This window comes from Triticum urartu, chromosome 4 (assembly GCF_003073215.2).
Source record: "Triticum urartu cultivar G1812 chromosome 4, Tu2.1, whole genome shotgun sequence".
NCBI classification, from domain to species: Eukaryota; Viridiplantae; Streptophyta; class Magnoliopsida; order Poales; family Poaceae; genus Triticum; species Triticum urartu.
In genome coordinates, this window is record NC_053025.1 from 31,396,194 (window position 1) to 31,416,224 (window position 20,031).

General features: G+C 45.8%; 1 protein-coding gene and 2 long non-coding RNA genes across 6 annotated transcripts; 2 read left to right on the plus strand and 1 right to left on the minus strand.

Moving 5' to 3' along the window:
• Positions 1-5,045: 5,045 nt before the first annotated feature.
• LOC125550447 (phytochrome A type 3) lies at positions 5,046-12,636 on the plus strand. 2 transcript variants are annotated; one of them, XM_048713444.1, is made up of 6 exons: positions 5,046-5,285; positions 6,894-9,014; positions 9,237-10,053; positions 10,424-10,720; positions 10,826-11,078; positions 12,325-12,636. In XM_048713444.1, exons 2-5 carry the CDS (start codon positions 6,953-6,955, stop codon positions 11,040-11,042), a joined length of 3,393 nt encoding a protein of 1,130 aa, XP_048569401.1. In that variant the 5' UTR covers positions 5,046-5,285; positions 6,894-6,952; the 3' UTR covers positions 11,043-11,078; positions 12,325-12,636. The 2 variants fall into 2 exon arrangements, with proteins under 2 accessions (XP_048569401.1, XP_048569402.1); XM_048713445.1 differs by having other exon boundaries at positions 6,897-9,014.
• Positions 12,637-13,233: 597 nt separating this feature from the next.
• On the minus strand, positions 13,234-14,270 carry LOC125550448. 3 transcript variants are annotated; one of them, XR_007301642.1, is made up of 4 exons: positions 14,128-14,270; positions 13,863-14,055; positions 13,355-13,456; positions 13,234-13,264 (listed from the first exon to the last, which is right to left on the minus strand). It is a non-coding gene; the product is annotated as an uncharacterized LOC125550448 (long non-coding RNA). The 3 variants fall into 3 exon arrangements; XR_007301641.1 differs by having other exon boundaries at positions 13,355-13,560; XR_007301640.1 differs by having other exon boundaries at positions 13,355-14,055.
• Positions 14,271-15,859: 1,589 nt separating this feature from the next.
• LOC125550449 lies at positions 15,860-18,377 on the plus strand. Its single transcript, XR_007301643.1, has 2 exons — positions 15,860-17,899; positions 17,977-18,377. It is a non-coding gene; the product is annotated as an uncharacterized LOC125550449 (long non-coding RNA).
• The last annotated feature ends 1,654 nt before the right edge of the window (positions 18,378-20,031 follow it).

The window sequence follows — 20,031 nt, forward strand, 5'->3', positions numbered from 1 at the left end:
TTGCCCTTGCCATTGCTGCTGCCGAAGAGGCCCATGGCTAGGGTTTTCGGTCGCCGGCGAGGAAGCAAAGGGAGTGGTGGGGGGCAGATGTGGACGGGAGAAGTGGATGAGGCCGACCCCGCCGCACGCGTGGTTAAAAAAGGACGCTTCCACTGGCTGACGCGTGGGCCCGCTGTCGGTGGTCGTCATAAATAAGACGACCGGTGGCGGTTGGGTGGCCGCCAGGTGGGGACTGCTACCTCTTGAGCACTGCGTTGGTTTTCCCTTAAAGAGGAAAGGGTGATGCAACAAAGTAGCGTAAGTATTTCCCTCAGTTTTTGAGAACAAGGTATCAATCCGGTAGGAAGCTACGCGCAAGTCCCTCGCACCTACACAAAACAAATAAATCCTCGCAACCAACGCGATAAGGGGTTGTCAATCCCTACACGGTCACTTACGAGAGTGAGATCTGATAGATATGATAATATAATATTTTTGGTATTTTTATGATAAAGATGCAAAGTAAAATAAAATGCAATGAAAATAACTAAGTGTTGGAAGATTAATATGATGGAAGATAGACCCGGGGGCCATAGGTTTCACTAGTGGCTTCTCTCGAGAGCATAAGTATTTTACGGTGGGTGAACAAATTACTGTTGAGCATTTGACAGAATTGAGCATAGTTATGAGAATATCTAGGTATGATCATGTATTTAGGCATCACGTTCGAGACAAATAGACCGACTCCTACCTGCATCTACTACTATTACTCCACACATCGACCGCTATCCAGCATGCATCTAGAGTATTAAGTTCAAATTGTTAGTTTGAAATGAAATTATGGTGAAGTGAAATTAAGAGTGAAGTGAAATTATGATGCACTCGTGTGGTCTATGCGGGTCATGGTGGGTTGGGCTAACATGGCAAATGTGTCTAGGCCTCCTCATATCTATCATAAATTTGGGTTGGATTTAAGGGGTGTCGGTAAGCTCGGACGTCCACCACCAGTTTAAGAAGCCCGATTGACTCACTTTTCATGACGAAACACTAATCAAATCGTTAGTTTGAAATGATCGGATGTAGGTTTTAGGAAAATGCCTGGCTGGATGCCACGATGGTTTCGCGCGGATGGCTGCTTCTGGCAAAGGCGTGACAACGTCGTCTTTCTCGTGACCACCGTCATTGGAAAGTCTCTTGGACGATTAGTATGTGTGTCTATGGCAATCACCATGAATTTTAAGAAAGCATGTGTGATTTTTGTGTGGGTGCATTATACTTGTACATAGTTGAGAAAATTAATACTTAACCGTCAGATATAAAGAGAAAACAAATAAAATCTTACATTTTTTTAGAAAATCCTACGTAAGCTTAAACGGCTTTGGAAAGGCATTCAACAAGGCACTAAATATTAGCCAGCAAGACGAAACAACTCATCCGTTTGGATACTGACTAGAGCGAGTCATGCCCTGAGCTTGACAAGGAGATATGATGTCTCGTCGTTCCAGGTTGCTATGTGGGGTGCTGACTTTTACAAAAAATGACTTTTTAATACAATACAATCACAGATACATGTATGTATGATCATTTACATCTGTACTATATTGAAAATAAAAGCAATCGCAGAGTGCTCACACACCGTACATACAACTATCCGTACGAACGCATGCACCAAAACCCTATCTATGTGAGAACCTCCGAGATATTAAGTAGCTACCGCCAAAAAGACTAAAATAAATCAAGAAAAGTGCGACATCAGTGCTAAATTTAGGACCTGAACCCTGGTGAGTTGGTTTCACCACAAGGAAGCTAACCATCTGAGCCACGCTCAATTCGCAACACCGACTCTTTTTTATGTATCTATTCTCTATGAGGTATCTTTGTGAAGACCATCTCTGAGCCAGTTGGTCAGAAAAGAGCTCACTTTGCCTAATAACAAGAAGGAGCTAGAAAGAACGGGGAGAGGGCATTTGGAGTGCTTCAAGCCCGTTTTGCTGTTGCTCGCGCACTTGCTAAACAAGGGAATGTGAGACCTTGTGTGAGGTGATAACATGTTGTATGGTCATGCACAACATGATCATGTAGGATGAGGGAGAAGACGTCGTTGAAGGTCTAGAATTTGAGTACATTGGTGATCCTATCCCACTTTCACATCAGAATTCAGACACATTTGATCAATTTGTTCAAATGCGTCAATAAATTCAGTATTGAGCAACTCATGAGCAGCTCAAGAAAGGTTTGACTTAGCATTTATGGAAGGTTAAATGGGACAACTATAACATATGTCCGAGTTGAATTCAAGTTTGGACTATTTTATCTCAAAACTTAACCAGATTATTTTGACTCCGCAGGCAATTTGCGTCGGCGCGGGCAGAATGTACGACTGCTTTCGACACCGCCGCCCTATCCCTAGCCCGCCACTCCCTATGGCGGGAAACGCACGCCTCCGGATCCATCGCACTGTTGGCATGGGCACGAGCACCCACTGATACCCCTGAGGAGCGGAGAGTGAAGTGAAATTAGGGTTCACTCGGGGCGGTTATTTTGTGTGTGGTCTATGCGGGTCATGGTTGGTCGTGCTAACATGGCAAATGCGCCTGGGTCTCCCCATATCCATCTTAAATTTGGGTTGGGTTTAAGGGGTGCCGGTAAGCTCGGTCGTCCACAGCCAGTTTAAGAAGCCCGGTCAACGCACTTTTCATGGCGAAGCACTAATAGAACTGTTAGTCTAAAATGATCGGTTGTAGATGCTCTGAAGTTTTAGGGGAACGCCTGGTTGGATGCCACAACGGTTTCGCGCGGATGGCTGCTTCTGGCAAAGGCGTGATAGCCCCGTCTTTCCCATGACCACCATCGTCATTAGGGAAGTCTCTTGGACGGTTAGCATGTGTGTCCATCGTGATCACCGTGACTTTTGAGAAAGCAGGTGTGATTTTTGTGTGGGTGCATTATACTTGTACATAATTGAGAAAAACAATGCTCAATTGTCAGATATAAAGAGAAAACAAACGAGATCTTATGTTTTTTTTAGAAAAACCTATGTAAGCTTAAACAGCTTTGGAAAGGCATTCAACAATGCACTAAATAGTAGGCAGCAAGACGAAGCGACTCAACCGTTTGGATGCTGATTAGAGCGAGCCATACCCCAAGCTTGACAATGAGATATGATGTCTCGTCGTTCCAAGTTGCTATGTGGGGTGCTGATTTTTACAAAATAAAATAAAATTAATACAATACAATCGCTGATACGCGTATGTATGATCGTTTACATCTATACTATTAAAATTAAAAGCAATTGCAGATGCTCAGACACACGTACATATATCTATCCGTGTGGAACGCATGCACCAAAACACTATCTCTATGAACACCTTCTAGATATTGAGTAGGTGCCGCCAGAAAGACTAAAATAAATGAAGGAATAAAATGCGAGTATCAATGCTAAATTTAGGACTTAAGCCCTGGTGAATTGGTTTCACCACAAGGAAGCTAACCATCTGAGTCACACTCAATTCGCATCCGAGTCGCACTCAATTCATAACACTGACTCTTTTTGAGGTTCAAACTTTGTAGGTTTTCGTCACTAACTACTACAAGAACATAAAAGTTAAATTCTGTAAAGTATCTATAAATCACATATGGTTTCTATTCAATGGTAATTTCTTAGCCGTGGTCTTTTAGTAGAATAATAAACATGCTTATCACAAAAAATGAATAATAACGATAGTGTTCCAAAAGCTCATTGAGGTGTTCATCACGCTCCTCCCTAAGTGCGTTGATGTGACTTCCCTCTTAGACTGAAGGTCAAGCTCCTTTTTGTGTAGCTACACCGTGAATAGGCATGAGTACATCATGAGCTACTATTTGGTTGATAATATCTATCCTCTATGAGGTACCTTTGTGAAGACCATTTTTAAGTCAGTTGATCAGAAAAGAGCTCACTTTGCCCAATAACAAGAAGGAGCTAGAAAGAATGTGAAGAGAGCATTTGGAGTGCTTCAAGCCCATTTTACTGTTGTTTGTGGATTTGCTAAACAAGGGAATCCGAGACCTTGTTGGAGGTGATGACATGTTGTATGGTCATGCACAACCTGGTCATGGAGGATGAAGGTGAAGATGTCGTTGAAGGTCTGGAATTTGAGTACATCAACATCTGAACACATTTGATCAGTTTGTTCATATGCGTCAATAAATTCAGTATCGAGCAACTCATGAGCAGCTCAAATTAATTGAGCATTTGTGGGTGGTTAAAGGGGACAACTGAAACATATGTGTGAGTTGAATTCAAGTTTGAACTATTTTATCTCAAAACTTGATCGAATTGTTTTAAAATTAGAACTACTACCTCATTTGAATATTTTCACTCATCAAATGTTTGATATGCTATTATTTTAAGTGTTGCTGACTTAAGGAAAAAAACAAAGACGGACGTTTAGGGGAAAGGGTTGGATGGCGGGCGGCACCATCTCTCTGTCTGTGGACGAGTCCGGACTAGACAAATAATGTTTCTGTTTCGGGGACCCGGAGTTTGATGGCGTGTTCGGGGTGTTGCCCCGGCCTGATTCTTTCAACAGTAATTGTTTCATCCTTGAAGGTCCGTAAAGGTGCATATCGGTGACGGAGCCGCTTCGAGCTCGGGTGTGAAGGTGATCTGTCGTTTTTTTTTCTTTGGTGGTTATTGTGGTCGTTTGAGAGACAGGTGACGGGCGTTGGTGTCAAGTTTAAAGGATCTTTCGGTCTTGATTATAATTTTACTTCTTGGTTGTTGTTTCTTTATGCAAAGACTAGCGTCTTTCAGTTTTGACATGTCAGTTTGCACGTGACTTGTAATATGATTCCTGTGATATAAATGAGATGAACAAAATACAATGATACTCAAGTCATTTGCGCATTCGCGAAAAGGAAGTGTGTGTGGGGAGGGCGGAATAGCAGAACGGTTTTAAAAAGGAAGAAAAATCACAGATCGAGCAGCTCGTTGAGGAAAGGGCAACGATATCGTGCAGTTCCACAACGGGTTAACCCCCGATGGGAAGCAGGTGAAGTTATTAGGTTAATCAAGTCGACATGGAAAGGCTGCGGCCAATTAAGCGTCGACAGCTCCCATCGCCCTCCCATCCGCGCCGGTCATGGGCGCGGCGCGGCGCGGAGCAAGGGTCGGCGCGCCACGCCACGCCGCCACTTCCAGTATTTATTTGCTTCGCGTCCACCACCCACGGGCCTCACTCCCTGCTCACTCCACTACTCCACTCCTCCCCTCCACCACGGCCCCGTTACCTCACCTCTCCATTGCCGCCGGCGCCGGGCAGCAGGTACCCTCTCCTCTCCTCTCCTTCCTCCTTCCGCCTGCGTGTATGTATGCTTGGAGGCTTGGAGCTTTGATGTATCATAGTGATGCCGGAAAGGTTTTCTTCCCTGTTGACTTTGGATGTGTGATGGTGATACCAGTTCAGAAGGTATTTTCCTCCCCCCTTTGATCCTGGGAAGCTAGAGGGCGACGTTCCTGCTCTGTTCCCGGTGGTCAGGGCCTAGCATCATACTACTACACAGCATGAATTTGTGGCGAAGGCTGAGAGAGTGACGTTCCTGTTCTGTAGTATGTAAGTGTGGGGATTCAGAATCAGAATCCCCTTTCTGGTTGACTAGTGAAAGCAGAGCATCTCTCTGCTCGGCTGATTTGGGAGCGATAGAGGTGTTATGGTGCTGGTGTTCGTCCCATTTACAGACTTCCCATGTGCCATGTCAGTGTCGCCGGAATGACAGAATCGCCGAGCGGTTCATTGATCCCGGAGATCGCTTTGCTGAGACGGAGGCCCCTTGTAATCTGCTTTGCTTGGTTGTTTGCGGTGATAGATATCTCGATGATAGTAGCGTGCTGATTTTTTGTTGTTCGATTCGATTCATCATTTAGCTTCTTCCTGTTCTCTTGTAGCTGTAGGTTAGTTGCCTTTTCTGAAACCTTTTAAGCTTTCAGTCTTGCACTATGATGTACTAGCTAGAAAACTAGGAGCTTTGGTACGCGAAAACTCAAAATCCACACCTCTACGAGGAATACATATGAAATGGAACCATGATCCGGGAAGGCATATTTACTGGAAGTACCTGTAAGTGTTGGCCGTGCCTTGCTAGAGTTTTTTCCTTCCCAATTTTGGCATGGGGGTATTCTGTATTTGTTGAAATAATACAAGTACACTCTTCGCAAGAAAAGGAAAAGAGAAATAATACAAGTTTTTTCTTTCGAAAAGGGGATAACCCCGGCCTCCTCTGCATCAATCAAGAGAAATAATACAAGTACACAACAGAAAGGCCAGAACTAACCTTCCCAATACTATGGCCACATTCTTTTTCTCCAGATAAGATAATTGACTCCTGTATAAGAAATTGTTCCAACTGTTATTCTACTCCCTCTATAAACTTTTATAAGAAATTTTAGGCCACTAAAGTAGTGGCCTAAAACATCTTATAAAAGTTTACAGAGGGAGTACTTTTTATTAAGCCATATATTTTGTTTGGAAAAAGGACCATCTGGTTACAGTAATGTTGAGAAGAGTGAACCCGACCCAGCTAAAATCACAGCCGACTGATCGCTTTGAAAATATTCAAGTGATGAATAGGATAAGTTGCACCATTGCAGATATACAAATTTGACTTCCCTATGGTTAGCGTGGGAAGTCTCTTTACAAGCTTTTTGGGTTTGCAGGAGATTTTGTACTTTATGGATCTTTATTCTTCTAGTCTCTGTCAAATTTGTTCACGCTTCTTAAACCAGGAAAAGAAACACATCTTTAGTAGCACCAAGCAAATATATTTAGCCATTATGATCGTCTCTGTGTTTTTTTTTGCAAGCCGTTAATGGTTTACCATACTTTTATATTTTACTACTAATTAGTGTTTGCCGCTTCTCATTTATCTATGTCCAGCAGGAGTGACACACAGGAGACACCGCTGCTGAGAGCGGTTCAAGTACTCGAGGCAGCAGATGTCTTCCTCAAGGGCTGCTTCCAGTTCGTCCAGCAGGAACCGCCAGAGCACCCAGGAAAGGGTGTTGGCACAAACAACCCTTGATGCTGAACTCAATGCTGAGTTTGAAGAATCTAGTGACTCCTTCGACTACTCCAAGCTGGTCGAAGCCCAGCGGGACACTCCAACTGTGCTGCAGGAAGGGCGGTCAGAGAAGGTCATAGCCTACTTGCAGCACATTCAGAGAGGGAAGATGATCCAGTCGTTTGGTTGCTTGTTGGCCCTTGATGAGAAGAGCTTCAATGTCATCGCGTTCAGTGAGAACGCGCCAGAAATGCTTACAACTGTCAGCCATGCAGTGCCCAGTGTCGACGATCCCCCAAGGCTTGACATCGGCACAAATGTACGGTCTCTGTTCACTGACCAGGGTGCCGCGGCTCTGCACAAGGCACTAGGGTTTGCTGATGTTTCTTTGCTGAATCCTATCCTGGTTCAGTGCAAGACCTCAGGCAAGCCTTTCTATGCCATTGTTCACCGAGCAACCGGATGTTTGGTGGTAGACTTTGAGCCTGTAAACCCCACAGAATTTCCTGCCACTGCTGCTGGGGCCTTGCAGTCTTACAAGCTTGCTGCCAAGGCAATCTCCAAGATCCAGGCACTGCCAGGTGGAAGCATGGAGCTGCTATGCAATACTGTGGTCAAGGAAGTCTTTGACCTTACAGGGTATGATAGGGTTATGGCTTACAAGTTTCATGAAGATAACCATGGCGAGGTCTTCGCCGAGATCACAAAGCCTGGCCTTGAGCCTTATCTGGGCCTGCACTATCCAGCCACTGATATCCCTCAAGCAGCCAGGTTTCTTTTCATGAAGAACAAAGTGCGGCTGATCTGCGATGTCCGCGCAAGACCCATAAAGGTCATTGAAGATGAGGCACTCCCCTTTGATATTAGCTTGTGTGGTTCAGCACTCAGGGCAGCACACAGCTGTCACCTTCAGTATATGGAGAACATGAACTCAATTGCATCCCTTGTCATGGCTGTTGTGGTTAATGAGAATGAAGAGGATGACGAGGTCGGGTCTGAACAACCAGCACAGCAGCAGAAGAAGAAGATACTATGGGGCCTTATTGTTTGCCACCATGAGAGCCCTAGATATGTCCCTTTTCCGCTGCGCTATGCTTGTGAGTTCTTAGCACAGGTGTTTGCTGTCCATGTCAACAAGGAGTTTGAAGTACAGAAACAGTTACGTGAAAAAAGCATACTGAGGATGCAAACAATTCTCTCTGACATGCTGTTCAAGGAAGCCTCTCCCCTGACTATAGTATCAGGGGCACCCAATATCATGGACCTAATCAAATGTGACGGTGCTGCTCTTTTGTATGGGGGCAAAGTATGGCGTCTGGGTACTGCACCAACCGAGTCTCAGATACGCGATCTTGCCTTGTGGCTGTCGGAAGTTCACATGGACTCCACTGGCCTGAGTACTGAGAGCCTCCATGATGCTGGCTACCCAGGAGCCTCTGCTCTTGGTGATACGGTTTGTGGGATGGCAGTGGCTAAGATCAATTCCAGTGATATTCTTTTTTGGTTCAGGTCACCTACAGCTAAAGAAATCAGATGGGGAGGTGCAAAGAATGATCCATCGGACATGGATGACAGCAGAAGGATGCACCCCAGGTTGTCTTTCAAGGCATTCCTTGAAGTTGTCAAGATGAAGAGCTTGGCTTGGACTGATTCTGAGATGGATGCTATTCATTCATTGCAACTTATACTTCGAGGGGCGGTGGATGGTGTCGTCAAGCCAACCGGAAAAGCTAGTTTAGATGAACAGATTGGTGATCTAAAGCTTGATGGGCTTGCTGAATTGCAGGCAGTGACCAGTGAAATGGTTCGTCTAATGGAAACAGCAACTGTTCCAATCTTGGCAGTAGATGGCAATGGATTGGTCAATGGGTGGAATCAGAAAGCGGCAGAATTGACTGGGCTAAGAGTTGATGATGCTATAGGAAGGCACATACTTACCCTTGTGGAGGAATCTTCTGTATCAGTTGTCCAGAGGATGCTGTATCTAGCTTTGCAGGGTGAGTAAATTTATTATATTTCTTTTCTCTATCTATTTACCTCCACGCCTACTTTACCTTCCTCCTTAGTCAGAAACTTTGTGTTATCTTCATTTGTTGATAATTTGTGTGTTGAACCTAGCTAACTGGTTATTGCGTCAACTGCTTACACAATTTGCGATTGATAACTCAGTAATATTGATCGTTCATGGGTCTCTAATAAATATTCCGCTAATCAAACAGGCAAAGAAGAGAAAGAAGTTCGATTTGAGGTAAAGACTCATGGTCCAAAGAGAGATGATGGCCCTGTTATCTTGGTTGTGAATGCTTGTGCCAGCCGGGACCTTCATGATGATGTTGTTGGGGTGTGCTTTGTAGCCCAAGATATGACTGTCCATAAGTTGGTGATGGACAAGTTTACTCGGGTTGAGGGAGACTACATGGCGATCATTCACAACCCAAACCCACTCATTCCTCCTATATTTGGTGCTGATGAATTTGGATGGTGTTGTGAGTGGAATGCTGCAATGACCAAGCTGACTGGGTGGCACAGAGAGGAAGTGCTTGATAAGATGCTTCTCGGTGAAGTGTTTGACAGTAGAAATGCCTCCTGCCTTTTGAAGAACAAAGATGCATTTGTAAGCCTTTGTGTTGTTATCAACAGCGCGTTAGCCGGCGAAGAAACGGAAAAGGCTCCATTTGGCTTCTTCGACCGAAGCGGGAAGTACACTGAGTGTCTTCTGTCAGTGAACAGAAGGCAAAATGAGGGTGGTCTCATCACTGGGGTATTCTGTTTTATTCATATTCCTAGTCATGAGCTGCAACAAGCACTGCAGGTGCAGCAAGCCTCGGAGCAGAAGTCACTAAAAAGGCTGAAAGCTTTCTCCTACATGAGACATGCAATCAACAACCCTCTCTCAGGCATGCTTTACTCCAGAAAAGCACTAAAGAACACAGATTTGAATGAAGAACAGATGAGGCAGATCCATGTTGCAGATAATTGTCATCACCAGCTAAACAAGATACTTGCCGACTTGGATCAACATAACATCATGGAAAAGTATTCTTCTTGCCAAATCTTCTGAATTGTTCTATTACGTTCTCATGTTTACTTATGGCTGTACCTGTTTTTTGTCAGTTTGCGGACCTCGTACGTTGATGTCGTTGTTCGTTGTTCTAATTTCACCTGCTTTCATGCCTACTTATGTGATTAAAATGGAACAACAAACAAACATGGTTACATTTACACAACTTGTTGAACTAACTGCTGTTATTATATTTCTACTGCTTCCGGAAAATTTAGCCAGTATATATGGTTTCACTTACTGCTCAAGCTTACTTTTATATTTCAGAGGTATTATCTGCATAATAGTTCACTGTTATCATCTTCTAAAAATAACTTAATTGCTTTCTGTCATTTGTGGTCACAGATCTAGTTGCTTGGATTTGGAGATGGCTGAATTTGTGTTGCAAGATGTGGTGGTGGCTGCTGTAAGCCAAGTACTGATAGCCTGCCAGGGAAAAGGCATCAGAGTCTCTTGCAACCTGCCAGAGAGATTTATGAAGCAACTACTGTATGGAGATGGTGTTCGACTCCAGCAGATCCTTTCTGACTTCCTATCTATTTCAGTGAAGTTCTCTCCTGTTGGAAGTTCTGTCGAGATTTCAGCCAAGGCGACAAAGAACAGCATCGGAGAGAATCTTCACCTTATTGACCTTGAACTTAGGTACATCGGTCGTGCAATATGCCTGTTAATTTCTGAAAAGGAAGTTTCGAAGTCTTCTTGTGGGAATGCTTAGTGATGGTTATTTTTGTCTCTGTGTGTTTTCAGGATCAAGCACCAGGGATTAGGAGTCCCTGCAGAGCTAATGGCGCAGATGTTTGAGGAGGACGACCCGCAGCAGTCAGAGGAGGGCTTGGGCCTCCTGGTCTCCAGAAACCTGTTGAGGCTCATGAATGGCGATGTTCGTCACCTAAGGGAAGCTGGTGTGTCAATCTTCATCCTCACCGCCGAACTTGCTTGTGCTCCAACGGCCATGGAGCACTGATGAAGAAGCCAGTGCAAAGCGTATGATCATCAGATGGTATGTGAAACAACTCTAACGCAGTACACTTGTGCAGTGTGTTTCTTTTGTCACAACTGCTGGCTTTGCATCTTTCCTTGCTTTCTTAATTCATACTCCATCAAAAGGGCACATTGGCTGGGGGCTACAACGCTGAATGAGGGGGTATGGATAGCAGGGGCGGAGCCAGGATTCGGACATGAGGGGGGGCGAGAAAGATAATATATTCAAGAGAGCCAATACATGAATTTCGTTTCAAAAGTAGCATTGATAGTTTGATACAAAAGCATTGGCAACTAATATTTAACAGTACAAAATTCTACATCTCTATTAGTTTAAATTTAACTCAAAGAGTACATCAGGTGGATTTTTATTTTGGGTATCTGAATATTTGAGCTGGAAGCCTTCCTCTTAAAAATAAATCTACTTTCGTTATATTCCTCCTCTTCATACTTCAACCTTTGAAACTTTGAACAGAGAGCGCGATTTCAATTCTAAATTGTAATCTTACCACATCTAATAGGTTGATCAACCTAATTTTATATGTAGTTGAACTAGTTCACTGTATGTATCTCTGATCTTAAAAAACTACTGGGAGTTTGTTGTATTACGATAATACCAGTAGCCTACCTTAAGTTGTGCCAAAATCGGTTGATGAAGGAGCCATGATTCAATCGCTGGATTAGAAGCACAGAATGAATTTGCACGGCTCCAGCATGGGCGCACGAAGCCACGAAAAACATTAGGAACGAAACTGACTCTCGATGGACGGCTGCACGTACGCTATTTTCCTGATGCGTGGGTAACTAGCGATTCTGTGTGTTGGGCCCTTGGGCTGGAGTATTGGGTCGTTTAACTCTAAAATAGTACGTCAGCTATGTCTACATACGATATATTTATGCTGCCAGTATACGAATACCTAGCGAACATTCACAGGGGGGGCGAGACGATGGGGGGTGTCTGATCTCTGCTCGCACCCCCCTGTCTCCGCCTCTGATGGATAGGATATTTTTCACCTAGCAGCTCATTCCAACAGGTGGCAGAAACTTTTATCGTTGAAAATTAAAAAGTTTTCTCTGGATCCCACGTACTATTTTTTCGTACAGTCCTTGCTTTAAACTTTTAATTCAGAGGACAAACATGGCTGATTCAGTTTCTGCACTAGACCTTGTTCCATGTATGACCTTGTCTTTAAAAGAATTTTGGTTTTAAGAACAGCTGATGGGATTGTGGCCTTTTGCTGAAAGAATTTTGTTTTCCCTTCCAGCTTCATTTCGAAAGAACCATGATCGAGCGATGGTGACGTCTTTGCGGGGAAGATGCGACGCGGTTGCAGCAGGCTGTGGTAGAGTGTCAAGTGAATGCAGAAAGAAAGAAGCAAAGGTTGGCTTGTAGGATAAAGAAAGGTTGTGTGGCACCGTTCGGTTGTGTACTTGTGCTGTGTTATTATGTTCTTCTCGTCCGCCCTACTACTATGTATGTGTAATGTTCAACTTTGATGCTTCATTACAAGTGTTTTATGGCTATGTTATGTACTTGTGTAAACTTGGCTACAAGATTATTCAAGTTCTGTTATCTACTTGTGCTGTGTTATTATAGTGTTGATCTTTTTATGGCTTTGCTATTTGCCGGCGTGATCCTTGTGTTGTGTGTGTGTTAGTGTTGGCTGTGTGCATTTTAGTTATGCACAGGTCGGATGTATGCTCAGTGTATTTTTCTATCCCTTTGATGCTTCATTATTTATAACTTGCCGTTTTCCAAAGAAGAAAGAAGATATGGGGACTCGATGCATACCAGAAAAAGGTTCTTTCCTCTGTCTGAGAATAGAAAAAATTCAGTAAGCTCGATGGCTCGCTGCGTTTCAGGAGATGCTGATCTCGGTTATAAATTTTGGTATCCCTCCGATCCAAATTAATTGACACAACTTCGGTACAACAACTAAAAGGAGTACAAGAATCTGCTAGAAAAAATGACCTCGGTTGTGTATGTACTTTAGTCTGAGGTGCTTGTATTTTTTCCTAACAATATTCTTATGATTCTCCAGAGACTGTATCACAGAAAGAAGTGGTGCAAAATTAGTACGCATGATTTTTGCATTGTAGAATCTCTCAAAAGAAATTTATATTAGCCTTTTTGTGGCTTCGCTGGCAGTCGGTAAACCATCAGTGTCCTTTTCCTCTCCCTGGAATCTCTTTAGTACAGGAGACCTGTTGGCATTCAATGAAGGAAGCAAGATCAAGATCAGTTTTGCACTCTCTGCTAACTGTATTGCATACATAATGTTCTTTCGGCTGAACCTTTTCATTCTTCTGCGAAGCAAAATTTGCTGGTGGTGTTGTTGTAAGCTGATCACTTTGTTGCATCAGTTAGCACCACAGCAGAGGAGGGGGGCTGCCCAGCTAAATTTGCAACCCATTTTATCAAGGGTGCGAAATTCAGCATGTTGCAAGTTTTTAGCATCGAGAACAACTTCAACATGTTGCCGACCAAGCGGTGACATTGGCTAAATGATAAAGAAACAATGAAATGGAACACACATCTTTGTAGATTGTGGTGCATCACTCATAAAGATTTCTTTCACAGGTAGTGTGCTCGAACTTAGGGTCGTGGTACATCCCATATCCTTAATTCTCAACCGTCTAAAATACTCACATTCCTATAAGTATGGCAGTCTCACAAACCATGCATTGATTAAATCATTAGATCAACCAACAAAACTCTCAAATGTATTTTTTTCATTTTTTAATTTTTTTGCAGTGACAACTAAATTAAATTGCAGAAAAAAATTAGAGAGGTAAGGATTACCTATTTACTGCCTTTTGTGAAGAAGTGGGACAGTAGCTTCATGGTGAGATCAGCCCACAACTTAACTAGCAGCTAGGCCACGCCGGAACCTTGGCACAACCCAACCAAGGACGGAGAAATCTAAGGGATTCTAGATCTCGTCGGCGGGGCACGGACGATGCTGGCTCCCGTGGCTTGCCGCAGGAGGTACTCCCTGCAAGTATGAGAGAAGGGATGAGCGGGCGTCGTCTAGCTGCACCTGATTGTCATTGATGCGCAGCCCGACCTCAAGAACCAGGCCTAGGGTATGCGGCTGCGACCGGCGGGGGATGGGCCGGTGGAAGAAGCGGCGGCTGCTCCCCTTTCTCTCTCTTTGCCGCCTCTCCCTGAGAACGAAAAAGGAAGGAGCGAGAGATTTTCTGGTGAATAGCGGACCCCTCTAGATATTTATTTTTTTGACGGGACGGACCCCTCTAGATATTTACATTACCTTCATCAGCTGTAAACCCGGAAAGCAGTAAAAAAAACATTTGCCTCTGTTCCCTTCTTTTATTTGATGATCTACTAGTAAAAGGGCTCGTGCGTTGCAACGGGTACAAAAATAAATAAATGTAGTGATCATGTTAATGTGGATCATATTCCAGAGGAGAAGTACTGGTATGACCTAGGTCTTTGGAGGGAGATTGGTAGGAAGGTTTTCTTGATGAGAGCGTACGTTTTTTCAAGAATGACACTTTGTACTTTTGAGTACTTCCACTATTCTATTGCTACTTTCGAAGTTGTTTGAGTGATAAATTAATTGCCAGATTTGCAAGCAATCCAAGATTCAAAAACATGATCAAGAATAACTTGATTAATGATGGAACCATGTATGACTGTTATGATACATTAATCCACAAATACAAATACAATGGCATAAATGATCCTAAATGATCAGATATGGATTACTTAATGATGAATTTGCAAAGATAGCGGTAAGATAACACATAACATGTGAGTGCGTTTCTGCTCGCTACTCGGTTTACATTGTTGTAAGCCGAGAACCCGTGTTTTTGCACTTGGCGTACACGGTGATACTCCGGGTACATGTAATTTTTTTATAGTGATACCGATGCAGCAATTAAAAATATTCGTGATTTTTAAAAAAATGTTTTCATATTCCAAAAACATTCCTAATTTTGAAACAAAAATGTTGGGAAATAAAAAAAATGTGTATTAGAAATTTTAATGAAATTGAATAGAATTCCTCAATTCAAAAAATGTTCATGAATTGAAAACTATCCTAAAAATTTGAAAACTGTTCATGACATATAAAATAGTTTATTGATTCATAAAACGTTCGCACACTCAAAAAATGATCATGCATTTTTAAAAAATGTTCCTTCCTTGAATCGGAAAAATATTCGTGAATTCCAAAAATTGTTTCACCAAAAAATTTCCAAAAAAAATCGGCGATTCTATAAATGTTCGCTATTAAACTAAAATATATTAAAAAATGTTCACAGTTTAAAATTGAAATAATATAAAATGTTCATGATTTAAGAAATGTTTGAAAATATGTATAAATGTTCGCGAATTTGAAAAATGTTCATGATTTCAGTTATGTGCAAGAGTTTAAAAAAATGTTCATGATTTTTCATTTTTTTTAATAATTTCAAGAAAATGAGAGAGCCAGTGTATCTCGGTGATGCAGCAAAATGTGGTCATGGCAATTGAAGATTATGATATTTTTTATTTCTCCCGTTGCAACACACGGACTGTTTTGCTAGTATCACTTATAGGTGGCATTGGGGGTAATATTTTATAATTTTGGGGGCAATTTTCGTGACATACCGCAAAAAACAATAGCCCCTTCATTATTATAGAAAAATGGTTCGTGCGTTGTAACGGGATAAAAATTATGCCAAAAGATGCACCGTGCGTTGGTTCCAGAGAATTCTCTCACAGCCTTTTATTCCCAGGCGAAGGTAGTATTTTTGAGAATTGATCAAACTGCAATGGTAATAAACAGGCCCGTGGTTGCAACCGTAGAAAAAAATGATACGTATTCAGTTTTTTGAGAGTTGTATATGCTAGTGCATGTTAATCTAAGGGCGCTGCCAATTATTACTGCATGCACATCAAAATGTAAATGGAAAACGATTATTGCCGGACGACCGGCTGAAGCTTTCGCCGGTCGCCCCGGCTCTGCTCGCCCACGCACCTATCCCACATAGCCACGTGCCCTGTCCCACGCGCTAATTTTTATCTTTTTTGCACCAACCGTTTTGTGGCCATAAAAATCGTATCTCCAGAAACGTCGCTATCTCTTCTCTTTCTTCTACCTTGCGCACCACCATGAGCCTTCTCCTGCGAGCTTCTTCTTCTCCCTTCCTCCCCCTGCAATAAAACCACATGAGGCTGTTACAAGGACACGTCGTTGGTCGTCGATTTCATGGCCACGCTCGCCAGCAATTTCCTATCTGTCTTAGCCGGCGAGCCCCTCGATATTGCTACAACCAGGGCCTCGTCGCCGTCGTGGAGTGTGCTACAACCATGGCGAGCGGTGTTGCGATTGGCGTCGTGCACTACTACGACCTCGATATCGCAGTGCTACAACCAGTGTGCGCCCGTGCTGGAACCGGCTATCTGGTGTGCTGGAATTGGCGGCAAAAAGATGATACAAGTCGATGAGATTATGTGCGGGGAACAGGTCGCCGGAGCTGCATCCAGTGACACAAATTGCTACATCCGGCATCAAGTTTTGCTGGAACCATAGAAATTAGCCATCAACGCTATAATCAAGTGGACGACACTGGCGGGCTTCTTTTTTGCTGGAACCGTCACACCTATTTGCTACAACCCGCAGACTTTTTTGCTACGTTGAGTAATCGAGTGAGGTATTGGTACAGCCGAACATGGAAACGGACATGGAAAAAAGCTTCAACCGGCCTAGTAGAAGTTCCAACCAATGGAGGAAAAAGGCTTCAACAAGCATGACGGAAAAGCTTCAACCCCATGGAAAAGCTGGAAGCAGCTACAAAAAAAGCTTCAACGGACTATGAAAAAAGCTTCAACCTAGAGCCAGCAATGGCTATGATGGCGAGGCTGCTACCAAACGACGGCAGGGTGTGACCATGAAGCAACGCCATGTTGCAACCAATGGCGACGAGGGCCGCAAAACGCCCACGAGATGCAGCTTCAACGGCGACGGCGGGGTTGCGAGCACGTCGACGACGAGACGAGCGAGAAGCGGCGTCCTCTTCACGGGAGGTGCAGCGGGGCGGCCGGCGGCGAGGACGACGACCGGCGACAAGGACAGGAACCAGCAACGAGGACGGCGACCAGCGACGACGAGGACGGCGACCAGCGACCGGGGGCGAGCACAGCGACCAACGGCGACGTGGACGGCGACCGGCGACCGGGGGCGAGGACGGCGAGCTGGTGATGCTTCAGGGTCAGCCCTCGAAGAGTCCATGGCGGGGTGTCCAGCACGAATAGCTGTTTTGGATTGGACACGATTTTCTGTTGAGAAAAAAAAAATGATTCAAAGGCTGATCTGACGGTGGGCAAAAGACAAATTGACGTTCCAGATACGACCGGCCCAACAGTTGGGCCGGCGCACCGGCCCAGATCACTGCCCAATGTAAATCCGGTGCCAGCGAGTTAATCTGTCGATTCTGCTCTGGTTTGGCCAGTATGTCCCCTCCCTCCTTGTTGTGGAGTGCATCGGATCCGATTTATAATCCTCCCTCCTTGTTATTTGCGGTCGACGCGTGTGAAGTCTAGTGGCTTCGTGTGACATGCCGAGCACTGCTCAGCGACGCGTGTATCTCCATCTCGTTTTCAGTTTACTTACCATTGCACATACAACGCAGTCCAAGCCTCCCAGATCCCACGCGCCCGAGCACCTCCATGGCCGAACTCCTCCTCGCGCGCCCTCGTCCACGAAGCAGTCAGCCTCCCAGGCGCCCCTCGCCAACAGCCTTCACGCGAGCGCTCTCGCAGGAGCTCGAACCCGAGTCGAGCCAGTCACCCCTGCCGCCCGCCGGCGATCTGCAACAACAAGACCCCTGCCGGTGAGCCGCTCCTCCGCGGTTCTCCCTCTCCTTCTACCCTTGGTCTCCTCCCTCTCCTCACCCTCTCTCTCGAACAGGAAGCAGCAGTTCCCTCGCAGCGGCGCGGCTTGTCCTTCAGTGCTCCCCTTGCAGCCTCCCCAGACTTGGTCTTCGCTTGGTGTTGGCGGACAGTCGAGCAGGAGCATCTCCCGCACTGGCCTCGACCGCCTCTTGTAATCTCCCTCGCATCTCCCGCACTGGCCTCGACCGCCTCTTCGAGCCTCATGGCGTCGACCAGATTGGCAGGTCTCCTCTCCCATTAATTGTGGACGCTCTCCCTTGCAGGCCACACCATATGCATCAGAAAACGATGCGGGACTATTAATTTTACCGGATTATTAGGCCACGACGCGGAGGATCGAGGTTGGTCTGAGGCCCAAGCGGCAATGCGCATGGTGCTCATGTGCTTTCTGTATCCTATTGGAGGCTGTTGTGGTGCTGTGTGCTTGCTCTGTATCTCCATTGTTGTTCTATTATTCTATATCGGCAACAGTTCCAAGCCAAACACATCGGCCGTCCACTCCTCGTGCACCACCGACTACACCAACCGCAGCAGCAGGTCTAGTGTGCCGCCGTCGCCCTCCTGCAAGGACGTGTGCGTCAACCACTTGCCTGTGAGGAGCTCCAGCAGGAGCACGCCCAAGGAGTAGATGTCCGCCTTCAGCGTGGGCCGCCGAGTGTCCACCATCTCCGAGCCACGGTAGCCGTCGGCGCCGTCGCGGGCGAACGATGGCGCCTAGATGGGATGGAGTGCGGCGCCGCCCCCCACCTTCTCGTCCACCGCCGCGCCGGGAAGGGTGCAGATAAGGTACAAAATATGGAAGGGAAGAAGCATCGCGGGTTGAATATATGGAATGACAGGGGGTTTATGCAAAAACGTGATATGCACTTAAAAAGGGATTGCGGGTTCAATTATCAGGAAACAAAAGGACTTTTACTTTGAGCATCTCCAATAGATGATGTATATTTTGATGCTCCAAATCAATGATAGTCCAAATTTGAAGCACCAAAAATGCTTTTTACATGTTCGAAAAAGGCTCAACTCTATCAGATGGTCCAAAACGGATATGTAAATAAAAAAACAACTCCAACCGATGGTCCAAAACAAAGATTAAAACGACCAACTATAACTTCATCTCAACATAGTTTAAACATGAATTTCAACATAGTTTCATACATAAATTCAACTACTACTTATTCGAACTACTAGATGAAACTGCTCCTCGTCGTCGGAGCTGCGGAACTCCTCCCAGAACTCGTCCTTGGTCGGGCAATCACACCCCTCGTCCTCCTCCTCGGAGTCACCCCAGTCCTCATCCGACGACTCGATAGGGATCACAGTCGAGGGCCGGCCTCGTCCTCCTTCTTCACCCCCTTCTTTTTTGCCTCGAGCTTCCAGTAGTGCTCCAACTCGGCCTGGACATACTGCGGATGCTCTTGCACAAACCGAGACATCGCCGCCTCGTCGCTCTCGCCAGGAGCGACGACAACCGCCGGTCTCTTATACGTCTTCTTCGCCGACATCTCCTCCATCCGGATGCCCTACGGCACGAGCCAATCCACCACCGCCTAGGTCTCGACCTCCGGGAAGTTGAGGTCCGTCTTCGGCCGTCCGGCACGCCACACCGCCATGTCGTAGGCACGCGCGGCCTCATCGGCGGCGGGACACGTGCCGAGCCACCAACGCCGCCCGGCGTCGGAGAACTCCAGTCCGAAGTTCCCGGAGGGCTTCGCCCTCACGCCGAAGAAACCGGACTTGCCCTTCAGCGTCTTCTTCGGCGCCATCGGGGAGTGGGCGGCGGCCGAGCAGGGCGGGGGTGTGCGGTGCGGGGCGGAGACGGACAGAGTGGGGCGGCGGACGGAGCGGGGCCGGGCGGAGGATGGACCGAAGGTGGGGGCTGCCGGAGAGGAGGCGGACAGGGTCAGGACGGGGCGGAGGCGGAGGCGATGGGGCGGCGCGGCGGCAGGCGGCGGCCCAGGCGGGACGGAATCGACGGCGGGGGTTGGATCTACGGCGGGGCGGCGTCAGGGCGGGGGTCGCGGGCGGGCGGGCGCGAGGTGGAAGGGGAATGAACTGGCGGTTGGTCATTTGG